The sequence below is a fragment of the Hyperoodon ampullatus genome (genome assembly GCF_949752795.1).
Source record: "Hyperoodon ampullatus genome assembly, chromosome: 6".
In the NCBI taxonomy this organism is placed as follows: Eukaryota; Metazoa; Chordata; class Mammalia; order Artiodactyla; family Ziphiidae; genus Hyperoodon; species Hyperoodon ampullatus.
The window spans coordinates 7,188,814-7,205,232 of record NC_136919.1 but is presented as its reverse complement, the minus strand read 5'-3'; the positions used below and the strand labels follow the sequence as shown (position 1 = coordinate 7,205,232).

The following is a 16,419-nucleotide window of genomic DNA, read 5'->3' as shown; positions in this document are numbered from 1 at the left end:
TTTCATTTATGTAAATCAGGCACAGTAAGAGATTAATGACAAGAATAGTGGAACAATTATAACAATATACTGTAATAATAGTTACGTGAATATGGTCTGTCTCAAAATGTTGTACAAATGTAATGCCTCTTCCATCTCAACTAATCACTTATCACACACTGGCTGTAACTTTTGCAGCTTGAGGTGCAACAGCAAAACTAGCACAAATTTCTTTTCCCTTCTTCATAATTTCATGGATAAAAGATTTGTTCTTACTGTAGATCTCAGCAACCTCAGTACACGATTTTTTTCCTTTCCATGTCCCCTGCATTGGCAGGCGGATTCTCAACCACTGCACCTCCAGGGAAGCCCACTGATAGGGTTTTGATATGAGTCTGCAAGCAACTGATTTATTACAGTCTCTGTGCAGTCAAACCTCTCTGCTAATCTGTATTTGCAGCCGCTCCCCAGCGCTAGCATCACTGCCCCAGCTCCACCTCAGATCATCAGGCATTAGATTCTCATAAGGAGTGTGCAACCTAGATCCCTTGCATGCGCAGTTTACAGTAGGGTTCGTGCTCCTATGAGAATCTAATTCCGCCACTGATCTGACAGGCGATGGAGCTCAGGCGGTACTGCGAGCGATGGGGAGCAGCTGTAAAGACAGATGAAGCTTCACTCACTCGCCCACTGCTCACGGACCGCTACCGGTCCATCACCCAAGGGTTGGGGACCCTGTTTTAGAGTATTTCCATCACCCCAAAAGACCCCTTATGCTCAACTGCAGCCCCCAGGCCGCCACCAATTTACTTTCTCTCATGACTTGCCTTTTCCGGACATTTCCTGTAAATGGAGCCATACAACATGTGATCTTTTGTGCTTGGCTTCTTTACATAGAATAATGTTTTTGAGATTCATCCCTTTTATGGCATGTATCAGTATTTTATTTCTCTGTTGCTGAATAGCATTCCGCAAAGAGTTTTACCTCTTCTTTTTTGAATACCACTGTGGACTCGTAGGTTACTATTTATTTGATGTTTACAGTCAGTTACAATCAGTTTTCTGATGTTCAAATGGTCACAGATTTTCCCAGTGGGAGCCCCTTTGAGCTGGCTCCTGGGTCCTTTTCCCATCCCCCCACCACACCCTGAATCAGTCTTCAAGAACTTCCTTTGTAGCATAACAAGTCCCAGGAAGCTCAGAATACCAGACACCAGGTCTGGAAAGGCCCTCAGGGGAATCCTGGCCCACTTATTTCTGTGGCGGCCAGTGGACTGTTACAGTCACGGCCCCCACGAATCGTGCCTCTTGGAATCCATGTCCTTGTATAGGCCTCTCCCATATCAGCTCTGACCTTGGCCATGTGACCTCCTTTGGCCAGTGGAACAAGAGTGACGTGATGCAAGCAGAGGCTTGGTGAGCTCTGGTGCGTTGGGGCTTGCCCTCTTGGAGAGTATTTGCGGCCATGAAAACCTTGGCTCTTCTGCTGGAGGCCACATGAAGGAGAACGTGGCACCCGGGCCAGCAGCCCCAGCTAAGTGTCAGATTTGAGGGAGGCCCCTTGGACCACACAGGCCCAGTCGAGTCACCAGCTGCATTAGTGACCCAGCAGAATTGAGCCAGCCAAGTTGCAGATCTTTTTTTTTTTTTTTTTTTTGCGGTACGCAGGCCTCTCACTGTTGTGGCCTCTCCCGTTGCGGAGCACAGGCTCCGGACGCGCAGGCTCAGCGGCCATGGCTCACGGGCCCAGCTGCTCCGCGGCATGTGGGATCTTCCCGGACCGGGGCACGACCCGTGTCCCCTGCATCGGCAGGCGAACTCTCAACCACTGCGCCACCAGGGAAGCCCCCAAGTTGCAGATCTTGAACAATAAAATGGTGATGGTCTTAAGGCACTAGGTTTGGGACTGGCTTGTTACACAGCAGTAGGTAACTGATGCCAGCCCCCCTGTTGATGAAAGGGGAAACTGAGAGTGGAGGATGACCGCCCCAGTGCATACAGCGAATACACAGCAGCCCCAGCGTGGACACCCGTATCTCCTGAACCTGTAGGGCTTCTGCTGCATCGCCTGTGAGACTGATTTTCATGCAGCCTGAGGGGGGTGTGGAGGGTAAGATCTCATAGTGTCATCTTTGGCCCAATTTGTGGTTCACATCAAGTGCTCAGTAAACAGTGGTTTCGATTACAATATAAATGGCTCCCAGGGCGTGTATGCAAATGGCACAGGACAGGTGAAGAAGGATCATCTGTCCACCAAGTATTTCCTGTGCGCCTACTGTGTGCCAAGCACTGCACCAGGTGCTGCACAGGCAGCGGTGGAGGCTCTGGAGCCGGCTTGCACCCCATCTGCTGGCGAGAGCGGACTGTGCATCTCTTCCCAACTCCTTGTTCCGTACCATCACGATGGTGGCTGGCAAGTGGCCACAGGAGAGAGTATTTACACCATGGAAGTCAGCACATGCCACAAACCAGGGGAGCTTGTGGCTTGGGAGACTGAGCCAGACAATGTGTCTCGAGGACTTGGCTCCACGGTGTTTGGAACGCTAGGCCCTGACTTCTAGAAGCCTGTATTCTAAGACACAGACAGTGAATGGCTCCTCTCAGAGGTTTCGAAGCCAAAACTGTCACTTCTACTTTGAGACCATTTGTCTTTCTCACTGGCATCTTTAGGATCCAGGAGTCCCACATCCTCCATGGGAAGGACGGTTTCTCGACGGCGGCGCCCTTGCTCCTCTCCGTCTTTCTCCCTTCATCCCTGATGCCCAGACGTGGTCTGGCACCACCTAGGAGCTCAGATAGTCCCGGAAGTGCATGAACGAACCTCTAATCTAGTGGGCAGCAGCTGACACATTTTGGGGAAACAGGCCCAGAGAGGGGAAGAGTTCTTTCCTAGGGACTTTGAGCGCATGCCAGGGTGGCCGGGGTGTGGTGCACAGAGTAAGACATTGTGCCTCTAATCCGGGGGCCGCACTGTCTGTGAACTCCCTTCCAGAGGAGAGGCCAAAGTGAAAGGCCAGCCCTGCCCGGGACAGCTGCGGCTTGTCTGAGGACTCCTCTGGGCAGTGGGAGGAGGCAGCCTGCAGTTTGGTTGATGGGATGCAGGGTGGTTCAGAACCTGGGCCTGCCCATCAGGCAGACCTGGATTCAAATCGTGGCTCTGTCACACACTAGCCAGTTGACTTGGCAAACGGTGGGACGCTCAGAGCCTTACTGTCCTCAGCTATAAACTGGGTGCATTAATAACTGCCTCCCAGGCTGTAGTGGAGCTAAGATGAGTGACTAAGGATGGAGCACCTCCCAGGATGCTCAGAGAGATACCAGGGGCATCACTGGTCCACCCCTCAGCTCAGGGAGGAGGCAGGTGGCTCCTGCAGCTTCCCATGGTTCCCCTCACAGCATTCATGCCTGCATCGCCCAGCTCCTCATCCACATGGCAGGTCTGTCCTGTCATCTCTGCCATCTCATGGGACCCCGCACTGGCTCCTAGGCGCATCACCATCGGAAAAGAATCCATTTGTACACCAAAGATCTTCACAAGGCTGTTCCTAGCAGCACCATTCCTAACACCCCAGACCTGGAAACACCCCAAAGTCCAGCAAGAGTTGAATGGAAGGACTTCCCTGGTGGCACAGTGGTTAAGACTCCACGCTCCCAATGCAGGGGGCACGGGTTTGACCCCTGGTCGGAGAAGATCCCACAGGCTGTGTGGTGTGGCCAAAAAAAAAAAAAAGAGTCGAGTCGAATGGAAAAGAAACCAATAAACATGGTGTGTTCACACCGTGGAACACTACACAGGGAGAGTAGACGAATTACAACTAGAGGCTGCAGCATGGATCTCACAAACACAATGCCGGGAAAGGAGCCATGCCCCAAAAGTACGTACTGTAGTATTCGGCTTATAGAAAGTACACAGATCAGACTAAACCTAATGTATGGTGCTAGCAGATGGGATGGTGGTCACCCTGGGGTGATGAGATGGGGTGTCAGGAGCTCCTGGGGTTCTGGTTCTCGATCTGGGGGCGCTAACACAGGTGTGCTTAGTTTGTGAAACTTCATCAAGCTATACACATTGGATTTCTGGATTTTCCTCTATGAGTGTTACATTTTAATTTTTTTCAAAGGCAAAACTGAACCAAACGACAAAGTCACCTTTCAAGATCCCCTCTATAGTCACCAAGAGTGGCCCTCCAAGTTTTGGGAGGCCAGACCCCTCTCCGCCAGCACCTCACCTCTCCCTCTCTCTTGCCCATTTCATCCTGCGCTGTTCCCTCTGCCAGGAAACACCCCCCGCCCCAGCTAACTCCATCACATTTTATAGTTCCTCACCCTGACACTTCCTCCAGAACACTCTCCCTGAGGTGAGAGGATCCTGTAGTCAGATAGGCCTGGGTTTCAGGGACTTGGCTTCTCAAGCCTAACTGCTCATCCACGAAATGCCATCTAACCAGGGAGGGGCCATGCAGCCAGACGGGACGGCGGCCCTGTCCTAGGGAACTATTCTGGGAAACTCACAGCCCACTCCTCACACCTCCTGCCTCTCAGCGGCTAATGGTGGCAGTGCCTGAGGTATCTGAGGGCAGGTGACAGTGAAATGGGGCCACCTGACCCACATGAGCCCAGGCTGGGCCGGGTGGGAAGCTGAGTACAGTTGAAGGGTCCTGGGGGCCCTCCTGGCTCGCTGATGGGTTCTGAGTCACCATCATCCCACCAGTCCTTTCAGCCCCACCCATGGTACTGACTCCAGCTGCCTGGCTGGCTCACAGAGTCAGCGGCATTCTCCGCTGAGTTCTCACTTCTCATAAACACTTAGGCTATTTATCAGGCACTTGTTCTGGCATCGGCCTGGACCAGTCTCCAATACATAACAGGCCCTGTCTTCATGCTGCCCAGGTCTTCTCCAGTTGTGGTTGCAACCACTTATATCAGAACCCCAGGGGACACAAGAATGTAGACTTGCCAAGGCTGCAACCCAAGGTCTACTGGATCAATCCAGGGCCCATTTTCTACAAGCTGATTTTCTACATGGCGCTGCATGAATTCAGAGAACCATTGTTTACTGTGAGAGACAGACAAGGAGCCAATTACAGCCCAGTGTGGTCAGTGCTGGGGTAGGAGAGGGGATGTGCAACTGGGATGCAACTGTGGGAGCCCAGTGAAGGCCCCTCTCCTGGCCATGGAAACCTCTAAGTGAGGATAGACACCTGAGACAGACTAGAACAGCATGTGAAAAGGCTCAACGACAGGAAGAGCCGGGCACTTTACCTGGACTATAAGCACTGCAATCTAGCTGGAAGAGACAGTGAGGGTGGGAGAGGGAGAGGTGGGTGGTAAGGTGTGGCTATTTATGCAAGGCCTGTAGGACAATGAGAGGAATGTTTTGGGAAAACTGAGGTATAGGTGGAAAACCGGCCTCTTGTTTAAAATGCTCCCAAGATGCCTCATTAAGCAGCATAAACGGGATTGAATCAATAAATCTGTGTTAATTGAATGAAATGAGGGACGGAGTCTTTTAATTTCAATTACGCTTCCACTCGACATCAGTTAAGCTTCCATAAAGCATTTAGGGGGCCGACTGTGCGCCCCGACGCGGGCGTTCCTTCACCCATCCCACCTCCCACCTTTAATGGAAAGGTTGTCAGTTTTGTGTGACTTGCTCTGTTGCCAGTCAGTAAAGGGCAAAGGAAAATAAGTCCCCTCTGGGTCTCCGGCCTCAGTTTACTCATAACTAAAAGTAGGTGAGTTCAGACTCCATAGCGCCGAGGTTGCCTCCCCGCTTCGAGCATGCGCTCTGACGGGCGCTCAAGTCCTGCCGACCCCGGCCTGACTCCGGGTACCGAGGAAGCCTTCACTCGGCGAACGTCCCCACCAAACCAAAGCTCCCACCAAAGTTCAACACGCCCCCCAAGCTAGCGGGTGATTGGCCCGCCCTGCCCACACCGCGAGCCGGCCTCACCTTCTGATTGGCTGTTCTGCTCTCTGTTGTGTGCTGAAACCCTCCTTTTATCTGATTGGTTAGCCACCTACCTGCGCTCGTCCCGGATTGGGCGCCGTCTTGGCCGGCTCGCTGGCTCCTAGGGGCCCTGCTTCCTGATTCGCCGCTCGGGCCTGCCCCACGGCCTGCACGGTGAATGGTTGCGCCGCTACCGGTATCGGCCTCCGATTGGGTGCGCGGCACCTCCCCCGGCGTGATAGGTCAGGACCACCGCCCCCCTGGCTCCCCATTGGCTGCTCGGCGAAGCCCGGTCTCCGGGTAAGATGGCAGCGGACGGACAGTGCTCGCTCCCCGCTTCATGGCGGCCGGTGACCCTCACCCACGTCGAATATCCTGCAGGTAAAAGACAACCTCGGCTCCGAGGACGCCTTCCCGGGGCCGGCCTGTCAGTGCCGGGCGCTCCGGCCGGCGCAAGCTCGCAGAGGGGGCGCCGGGGGAGCGGGGTGGGAACTGTCAAATAGTGAGCCACGGAGGGTTCGGCCGGCGCGCGCGCCGCGCAGGCGCAGTGATGTGGCGATGAGCTGGGCGAAATTGTGAGCCGCTCGCTCGCGCACTCTGCGGCTGCGCGGCCGGGGTGCTCCATTGGGTCCCGGGGCGCCGGTGGGCTGTAATGGGGCGGTGGTCTGCGTGAGGCGGGAACGGATCACTGGCCTGGACCTGGGCCCTTCTTCCCCGCCCTTCCCGGAGCCGGAGAGGCTGAACTCTCTCCTCGGCGTGTAGGGAGTGCCTTTTTCTTTCAAACAGTGCTTTTGGGCTGCCTGGAAGAAAGAGCTCCCCATTGCAGGGAGTGTGCAAATCGAGGCCGGGCAGCTCTTCGTTGTTTGAGTACTTCTGGTGCCACGCCCTGGGTAGGGCACTGCTCTACAACTCAGGGGACCCGGTGAGGGGTCAGGCAGCCTCTGGGATGTTGACTTCTGGAGCTTCCCATCAGTCACAGCTCCAGAAGCTCAGCGTTTTCCATCTGTGAGGTCCTTTGGTGACCGTTCTGGAGGCGGTTTAGTAGAGCGGTGCAGAGCTTGGGCCTTGGGGTCAGAGTTCAGGACGAGGCCTTGTGCAAGTGACTTCACCTCTCTGTGCCTCTCTAAAGTGGAACTAATCACAGTGCCTTCCTTCTAGTGGTGATGTGAGAATCAGAAATAGGAGATGTGAGAAATGCTGAGTGCAGTGCCTGGCGTACAGTAAACATTGAAGCAATAACTGCAGTTACCATGATCCCACCTTCCCAGGACCCTCTCAAGCCCACACTGCCATCTATGTGTAGCATGGTTGGGTGTCGGGGGAGGCTGGGGGTCCCCTCATTGAGCCCTGGTTGCCCCAGGAAGGGCCTACTCATGCAGAGACATGAGAACCTGGCCCTGCTGAGGGCCCCAGGACTGGATGCCAGGAAACTTTGACCCTAGGTGTTCTGGGTTATAGTGGGGGTGGGGCGGCCCTGCAGCTGTTGGGCCCTACTGTCTGCCTGCCTCCCCGCCATTCACCCATCATTCATTCAGCTGGTATCCACTGAGCACCTCCTGAATGCCAGGCCCTGGGCTCGCTCTGCATTTTGAACGGTGAACAAACCAATATGTCCCTGAACTCCCAGACTGTGAAAAAAAAAACCCACTTTACAGGACGGAAACCAAGGTCTGGAGTGGGGAAGGGACCTGCTTAAGTCCTCAGCACCTTCATGATTTCCCCTCCCTGGCCTGGGAGTACTTCTCTGGGTGCTCACGGCGAGAAGAAGGAGGCCGGCAGATGTGAGCAGCATGACTCAGGCTGTGATGAGGGACCCTTTGCAGGGACTGTGGGTGCCTGGAGGAGAGACCTGGCTGAACCTGGGGGCCTCTCTCAAGGTCTAGTCCCCCTGCTAACTCTTCTGTGACCCCCTGCACTTCTCCTTCGCGCCCCTCATCACACTGACCCTGCTTCCTTCATCCATTCTCCATTCATTTAACATCATTTTAGAGCCCAGTTAAGTGCCAGTTGCTGTGCTGGGCTTGGGGGATTGAGTGGGGTGAAGAGTGGGGTGCACTCATGGCGCCTACTTTTTTTTTTTTTTCGGTACGCAGGCTTCTCACTGTTGTGGCCTCTCCCGTTGCGGAGCACAGGCTCCGGACGCGCAGGCTCAGCAGCCATGGCTCACAGGCCTAGCCGCTCCGCGGCATGTGGGATCTTCCCGGCACAAACCCGTGTCCCCTGCATCGGCAGGCGGACTCTCAAGCACTGCGCCACCAGGGAAGCCCCATGGCGCCTACTTTCTAGAGGGAGAGACAGGTGCAGGCCGGATAACTCCACTAATGAGTGGTGTCATGAACAATGCCCTGGTTACAGATTCTGAGAGCTCTGCAGTAGCAGGAGTGTGATTTTTTTTATTTTTCCCACTGTTGTGGGTACTTCATTTATGTTGAGTTAACCCAGACAGCAGCCCAGGTGGGGGAAACAGTGTGTGCAAAGGTCCAGAAGTAGGACAGAGCATGGTGCATTCAGGGAACTAGGATTTGGTTCCTGGAACTGGAGCAGAAGGTGGGAGGGAAGCAGGGCCAGGACTGCAGGGCTTGATGAGCTGGATTGAGGTGGGACTTATCCTAAGGGCTGAGAGAGCCACCGGAGGGCTTAGACCAGAGAATGGTGAGGCCAGAGTTGCTGACAGCATCTGCAGGAAGGCCCAAAGGTAGCACTTGCTGTGAGACAGGCCATGGAGATGGCCAAGGGTTTGGGGGCACCAGCCACTTCCTGTCCTCCTGGTGACCCAGTGTCCTGGGCATCAGCTGGACAGCTGAGAGACCCAGAATCTCAGGGCTGGAGGGGGCCAGGCCACTGTGTGGATGAGGAGACAGAGCCCCAGGAACAGGAAGGGCCTCACCCAGTGTCATCCAGGGGGCACTAGCATCTGGACCTATGTTGCTGGACTGTTCTCCCAGGCCAGTTCAAAGCCAGCCCTACCCTGGGTAGGTGTGGGGAGGCCAGGTGTGTGCCCATCCCTTCAGCCTGGAATCTGGGCTCGGCCTTGGGTGGGTACCTTCCTCCTGCCTGTGTGAGGCCAGGCTGGTGGTGGGGCCGTTTCCCACACTGAGTTCTCCAAACATGGAAGTGTCCTGGGTGCCAGGGACCGAGCTGGGCGTCTCACAGGCCTGGTCACATCAGAGCTCCCATGGCTGTAGGAGGTGGCTACTGATATCCCCATTTCACGGGTGAGAGAGCTGAGGCTCAGGGAGGTGAAGTCCTTGCCTGAGGTCGTGGAGCCAGCAAGTGCTGGCACGGGAACTAAACCACACTCTCTGACCCCAGAGCTGCTATATAGCTGCCCTGTCTCGAATGGTGAGGGTGGCCTTTGGACTCGGTGTCAGCCCTGCCCTTGGGCAAGCAGGAAAGTGGCTCCTGTCTATTGGCTTCAGGATCCTCCTGCCGAGACCTATTAGGGGGTAAAAAGCAGGTAGTCAATAGGTAGCCAATTTTTTGCCAGTAGAGAGGCAGTGAGAAACTGTTACTGCAACGGGTGGCCATAGTGGGCAATGGAGCTTCCTCCCCACCCCCAGCCTTGGTCCCTGTCAGAGTCCGCAGTGTAGACCCAAGTCTGTGTGGTGTTCAGAGAATACCAGGTTCCCCTGGAGGCCCAGGGCTTGGCTGGGTCGGTCTCCGCACAGCACTGCGTTCCAGAGGCATCCATGTGCCCGCCAGGCTGCCTCCTGGGACAGGGCCCAGCCTCTGGGGTCAGACCAAGCCAGGTTCAAATTCCCGCTTTGGTGGGATAGTGGGTATAGCACCTGGACCAGGCTAGAGACTTGGATTTTAGTCAGATCCTACCTCTTTCTGGCTGTGTGACTTTGGACAAATCATGCAATCCCTGTGGGACTCAGTGTCTTCATCTGTAGAACAGGGAGAGTGAAGGCACCTGCTTTAAACGCACGATCTGTGAACCTGAGTGCTTAGTAAGCACGCTGTGCCCGTGACTGAGGACGTGTGGTGAGCCGGTACGCTGAGGTGCCCCCAGCCGCCTGGCCCTGCGCTCCGGGCCCTGCTGGGATCACCTCTCTGACTGAGGCCCTCCTTGGCTTGCTGGGGGCCAGGCCCTCTTCGATGGCCGCGCTCTGCCCTCATCCTGTTCTCCCTGTCTTGCCCAGGTGATCTCTCTGGCCACCTCCTTGCCTACCTGAGCCTCAGCCCCATATTTGTCATCGTTGGTTTTGTGACCCTCATCATCTTCAAGCGGGAGCTGCACACGGTGAGGGAGTCACTCCCACCCCAGGGAGGAGGGGCCTCACCATTCCTTCCCGGGGCTTTGCCTTCCCTTCCCTGCTTCCACCTTTGCTGAGGCGTGTGGAGCCTCCTGGCTGGTTCCAGGTTGTCCACTGGGCTGGAGGTTCAGTGGGCGGCCACGGTCTTCAGGCTGGGCGGCGGCCAGCAAGCACACAGAGGCCCTGCTGACCGTACATCTTCCCAGCAGATCTCGTTCCTTGGGGGCTTGGCACTGAACGAGGGGGTCAACTGGCTGATCAAACACGTCATCCAGGAGCCACGGCCCTGTGGAGGTAGGGCCCAGGCCTTGGGGGTCTGCGGGTCCCCCAGGTTAGGGCATTACTGGGAGGCCTGCATCCTCCCATCATGCCCTGTTCTCTGTCTCCACCAGGTCCCCACACGACAGTGGGCATCAAGTACGGGATGCCCTCCAGCCATTCCCAGTTTATGTGGTTCTTCTCCGTCTATTCCTTCCTTTTTCTGTATTTAAGGTGAGCTTCTGCCCTGGCTGGGGTGGCCCTGAACTGGCCCAGGCTGGCCTCTGCCAGGGACTTGCTGCAAGCCCTTTGGATGCCATTTAGGGCTTGGCCTCTACTGGGGGTGGGAGGAGCTGCAGCCAAGGCAGAAGGTGCCCAGGGAGTGTGTGGCTGGGGCCGGGGCTGTGTGGGAGGCCTGGGCCCCAGGCTGTGGGCTGAGGCCCCCTAACAGGCTTGTTTTCCCAGAATGCACCAAACGAACAACGCCAGGTTCCTGGACTTGCTGTGGAGGCATGTACTCTCCCTGGGTCTCCTCACCGTGGCGTTTCTAGTCTCCTATAGCAGGTACAGAGGGAGGGAGAGCCCCACGCCCTGCCCGCTGGGGTCTAGCTGGAATCTTGGTCCCTATTGGACCTCGCTGTGGACCCGAGTCCCAGAGCCTGTAGGGCAGGGCTGCGAAGGGGGTCCCAGGCTTCTCATTTTATTTTATTTATTTATTTTTATTTTTTAATTTTTGGCTGCATTGGGTCTTCATTGCTGCATACGGGCTTTCTCAAGTTGCAGCGAGCGGGGGCTACTCTTCATTGCGGTGCGCGGGCTTCTCCTTGCGGTGGCTTCTCTTGCTGTGGAACACGGGCTCTAGGCGCACAGGCTCAGTAGTTGTGGCTCATGGGCTCTAGAGTGCAGGCTCAGTAGTTGTGGCACACAGGCTTAGTTGCTCCGCGGCATGTGGGATCTTCCCGGACGAGGGCTCGAACCCGTGTCCCCTGCATTGGCGGATTCTTAACCACTGCACCACCAGGGAAGCTCCAGGCCTCTCATTTTAAAGGGCCAGGGCTCCAGCTGCCCCTTCCAACCCAGTCCTTGCTCTCTCCTCTTGGTTGGGCCCAAGGTTCTAGGGTTAGCCGTCTCTTCCCAATGTCCTGGAGGAGCCCCTTGCAGACAAACTCCAAGTTCAAGGGCTGGACAGAAGGGAGGCAAATCCTAGCTGAGCCATCCCTTCACTTCTAGAGTCAGAGGAGCAGCTGTTGGGGTCCAACCCCTTGCCTCCTTCTAGAAGTAGCTCTGAGTCCGTGTGGTCACAGGGGTCTGTCCCGTCTGTGTATGTCTCCCGTGTGTGTGCAGAGGTCCAGGGAAGCTGGCACTCAGGCGTGCGGGGAGGCTGTGCAGGACTGTCTCTGGCTGGCTCTCATGAACTTCCCTCTGTCCTTGGCCCAGGGTCTACCTGCTGTACCACACCTGGAGCCAGGTGCTCTATGGGGGCATCGCTGGAGGCCTCATGGCCATCGCCTGGTTCGTCTTCACTCAGGAGGTCCTCACCCCCCTGTTCCCTAGGATAGCAGCCTGGTAACTGCCTCCTGCCCCTGCTGCTGTCCGCCCCCCGCCACCTTCCCAGGCACTATGGCGCGTGCCCCCTCCTGCAAAGGGGCCATCAGTGGGAGGACCCAGGTGTCCTGACCCCAGCCTCAGTCTCCCTGGGAGGGCCCTAGTGCCCAGGCCTCTGGTGGGCATAGGGCTGCAGGCCCTGCTCGCCTGGCTTCCATCTCCCCCAGGGGTTTTCTCAGCCCAGAAGCCAAGGTGCCAGGTTCTGTCCTTGCCTGGCCTCTCAGGGACTTGGAAAGCAGCATGTGTCCTTCTGGGCTGTGTGTACCTTGGGGCAGTGGACCTGCCTGAGTGTCACACAGGTGACACATCTGGGTCTTGCACAGGCCAGGCGAAGTGGTGGGGAGAGGGTGCATCGCTGGCCCCAGGCACTGGTCGGAGAGTCTGGCTTGGTGACAGACTCGTGTCCTGATATAGTCCTGGATTTCCGGGTGTCTGTCTCTACAGGCCTATCTCTGAGTTCTTCCTAATCCGAGACACGAGCCTCATTCCCAACGTACTCTGGTTTGAGTACACGGTAACCCGGGCAGAAGCCAGGTGAGTCAAGGGGATAGCAATCTCTGGGTCCTGGCTCAGTGGGGCACAGCCCTCAGTCAGTGCCACCCCCAGTTTTGGAAGGCTGCCCGAGAGCCGGGCACTTACCTAAGCACTTTGCTTGTACTGCCTCAGTGAATCCTCCCCTGGACCCCATTTTACAGATGAGAAAACTGAGGCTCAGAGAGGGGAGGAGAGGAATCACTTGACCAAGGGTTTGCAGATCGCGGGTGTGAGAGCTGGGCTGGGAACCTAGGCTGTTGGGCCCAGGGCCATGCTTTTAACCTCTGTGGCCTGGAACCAGAGAGCTGGGCAGCCAGGATTCTCTGGGGGCCTGTGTGTCAACCCCCCTCGGGACCGTTTAGTCCAGACACTTTCCTCTGGAGGGGTAAACTGAGGTGCGGTGAGTTAGGGGCACCCGTGTTTGCACAGCCAGTCAGGGCAAAGCCAGCTTTGGAGCCTTCTTCTGACTCAGCTCTGCACGCACTCCAAATCCTGGGTGGGGTGCCAGCTGGGGTCGGGAAGGCCTGGCTCCTTCCCAGGTTCAGAGGGGAGCCGAGGCGAGGTTGGGCTCCAGCACAAGCCTGGGAGGTTTCCTGAGGAGCCCTGGGTTCCTGGTGAGAGGAACCGCGGGGCGGGGTCACAGCAGCCGGGAAATGTGTCTAGGGCATCATGGTCCAAATTATCCTAACGAACTTAAGGGTTAAGCCCTGGATCCTGAGGAAAGGGGATTTGAGGGGTTAGGGCAGGCAATCCTGTTATTGGCGGAAGGCCCCAGCTGGCCCAGGCTCTCCACCTGGCTCCCAGAGCGGCCCCGCCCCCCAGCCCCGCCTCTCCCGGCTGGCCGCCACCCGCCTTGGTGTACCCGCACTTCCATGTGCACCTGCTCTGTGCCAGGCCGTGGGCTGGGGATAGGCCCAGAGTGAGACGGCAGTGGCCGGCAGGGGGGATCACGAGGAATGAGGCACCTACCTGTGCGACAAGTGCCTCGGGCTTGAGAGCTCGTGACAGCGGCATACTGTGAGGCTGTGTGGTTGGGCTGGCTGGCCGCTGTGACAGGTCTGAGCAGAGAGAAAGCGGGACTGTCCAACTTGGGGTTTGGCAGGGAGAGTGCTCTCAGCATAGGGAACAGCTTGTGCAAAGCTTCTGAGGACAGGAAGCTTGGGGAGTCCACCAAAGAGACACAGGCCAGTGTGGCTGGAGCCCAGGGAAGAAGGGGGCTGGCCACGGCACGAGGCTGGGGCTGCATCTCACAGGTCCTGTGGGGACAGTTAGGTTTCTGAATTCCAGTGGGGTCTCTCGAGGAGCCAGGCCCTCCAGGGAACGGGGCTGCCCCTGCTGCCCTCAGGCTCCTGAGCCCGTCGTAGGTATCGCCACACCCGCAAGTCAGGTAGTCAGTTATCCGCTCGATAACTGGTATCAGCAGTGCTCCTACCTTTGCTTATGTGCATCCCAGATGGAGAACTCACTACCTCCTTGTCTGTTGTGGTTGATGGTTACAGAAGCCCACTTATGCTGGCTTATCTGTAAGTGGGAACTGCCCATGATTACTGGAATCCAGCCAGGTCCCTCTTGCCTCTGTTCTCCCATCCTGGCCCCCACCCCTGCCCCAGCCTCCTGGCTGCACTTGGACTCCAGAGCTGAGCACCTGTGGTACAGGCCCAGCAGACACATTGACCCTCTCTAGGCCCCAAGTCCCAGGTCCCAGGGCAGGAGCTCTGATTGGCCCAGCTTGAGCCAACTGCTGGGGCTACTGGGAGTGGACACTCACTCATTCTGATGGGATTGTGGGGAGGAAGGAGACAGCTGAGGGGCGAGTCACTGGACGCCAGGAGTCCCCTCATCTGACCCCCGCCCCCACTTTGCAGGAACAGACAGCGCAAGCTGGGGACGAAACTGCAGTGACCGGTGAGTGTGGCTGGCTCCAGCCTCCAGATCTGGCCTGCACGATGCCTTGCAGGGTGGATGGAATGACAGACAGAGGGACGAAGCAGAGACCTCTACAGACCCAAGTCACCGAGTGGAGCCTTTTTTTTTCTTATTTTAATTTTAATGAACAAGGTGGACCAAAGGGCTGAGCCAGCCCCTCAGCCAGGACCCTGGAGGGCCTGTTGCCGGGGGGGCCTCACAGCCAGAGACCCTCGCAGTGCTGCTGCCAGCCCCCAGTTCGGCGGAAAGTGCCCCTGGCGTGGGCACTGGGGCGTGGGGTAGAGAAGGAGGGCTTGAACTTCTGGCCACAGGGCCAGGAAATTTAGGTGGCGTGAAAAATGCACAGTATTTATTTTTTGGTTTTGTCAAAGGCAGATGGGATTTTGGAGAGGGACTGGAAGAGCCAGCTCTGCGGGGGCTGCCCTGCGTACCAAGGAGCCCAGGTCAGCTTCCCAGGCCCTTTGCCCTGGGCCCGAGAGACGGCCTGGGGGCCCAGGAGGAGGGAGCACCCCCATGCCCCCCCTGCCGCCAACGCCATTCCAGAACCTCGGTCAGTGTTCCCGTGTGGGGGCCAGGCCCAGGGAGAGCAGGCGTCTGCGCTGCCATCGCTGTGTCCTACCCGCATCGACCCTGCGCCGCAAGGGCTTTCTCTGGTTCCCTGTCCCCAAGACAGCGGCCCCTTTCTGACGAAAGAGCCTGCACGTGCGGGTGAGCAAACCCACGCTGTTTACAGCTCTTTCCTGTCCTGCCGTCCGCTAGTGGTTCGTCTTCATCTCCACCCGAACAAAATGCAGAGGAAGCAGGAGCTGGTGAGAGGAGTGGGGCAGCGGTGCCTACTGTCCCCACCCTTCCCTCCCCTCTGTGTGCTCTGAGCATTCCTTGTCCTTCCCGACCCCGCTCCGAGAAGCTGGGAACCTGCTTGGGTCACCCCAAGCCTGTGTCCGGGGTGTGGCTCACAGATCCGCACTGCCCAGCTCGGAGGACGACTCCTCCCCGTCTTGAGGCCGCTTTGAAATGGAGCTGTGGAGAGGAGATGCATCCAGACTCGGAAGCTTCTAGAACTGAACCAGGCTGCTCGGGACCTGTGTTCAGGGCCCGACCCCCCTCCCTCCCCCGGCCGCCTTTTCTTTGTGGAGGTTCCTAATCTGCTGCTGAAGCACAATATTTTGGTGCTTTCTTTTCTCATTTGTTAAAGACAGTGTCCAAAGCCATTCCAGATGCCAGGACCAGGGGCCTGTTTCTGGGGAAGGTTGGTCAGTCCCCACATTTTCCTTTCCTTCCCTTCTCATTTTTATTTTTTACTTTTTGCCTGAGATAAGCCAAGTGTGAGGTGGTTTGACTTAAGAAAAATCAATGAAAATTGTTTACTACTGTTTTAAAATAAAATCTTGAACTCTGGCAGCTTGAACATGTTGACTGAGCTGATGGGAGGAGGCGGGGACGTGGCTGTGCGGACACACGACCCGAGGGACGAGGGCACGGTTAAGACCAGAAGATCGTACGTGTCTCCAAGACACCTAGTTCCCTCCAGCCCCCAAAGCCAGGGTTGGAGTGGCCTCTGTGACATACCCCACTGGGGTCTGAGGACAGCTCCCTTCCACTGAGTTTTTTTAGTCCCAGTCTACCTCCCCCTGTGGCGCTGGCTGGTTCTGCTCTCAGTAAGCCTAGCTTCTCCTTCATGTGACAGCCCTTGAAGACTGGGACAATCAGCATGTCCTTCCTAAGCCTCTGCCAGGATAAACACCTCCACTCCTTGCTGAATTCAGTGCTTCTTTAGTGTGCGGACAGGTGAGTATCATGCTTTGGAAGAAATAACTGCAAACTGACCTGGGTTTTGGATGCCTTGTAAGAGTGAAAAGAACACAAGTCATTTCAGGAGTCCAAAGTGGGGGTTCTAACCCTTCTTTA

At 56.6% G+C, this 16,419-nt stretch overlaps 1 protein-coding gene across 3 annotated transcripts; it reads left to right on the top strand.

Moving 5' to 3' along the window:
* Positions 1–6,234: 6,234 nt before the first annotated feature.
* Positions 6,235–14,487, top strand: DOLPP1 (dolichyldiphosphatase 1; the record flags this gene model as incomplete). 3 transcript variants are annotated; one of them, XM_079706817.1, is made up of 8 exons in its annotated part: positions 6,235–6,310; positions 10,075–10,175; positions 10,398–10,482; positions 10,581–10,680; positions 10,912–11,010; positions 11,884–12,012; positions 12,496–12,585; positions 14,451–14,487. In XM_079706817.1, the coding sequence occupies 8 exons, from the start codon at positions 6,235–6,237 to the stop codon at positions 14,485–14,487; spliced, it is 717 nt and encodes a 238-aa protein (XP_079562943.1). The 3 variants fall into 3 exon arrangements, with proteins under 3 accessions (XP_079562943.1, XP_079562942.1, XP_079562944.1); XM_079706816.1 differs by having other exon boundaries at positions 10,356–10,482; XM_079706818.1 differs by lacking the exon at positions 11,884–12,012.
* Positions 14,488–16,419: the final 1,932 nt, after the last annotated feature.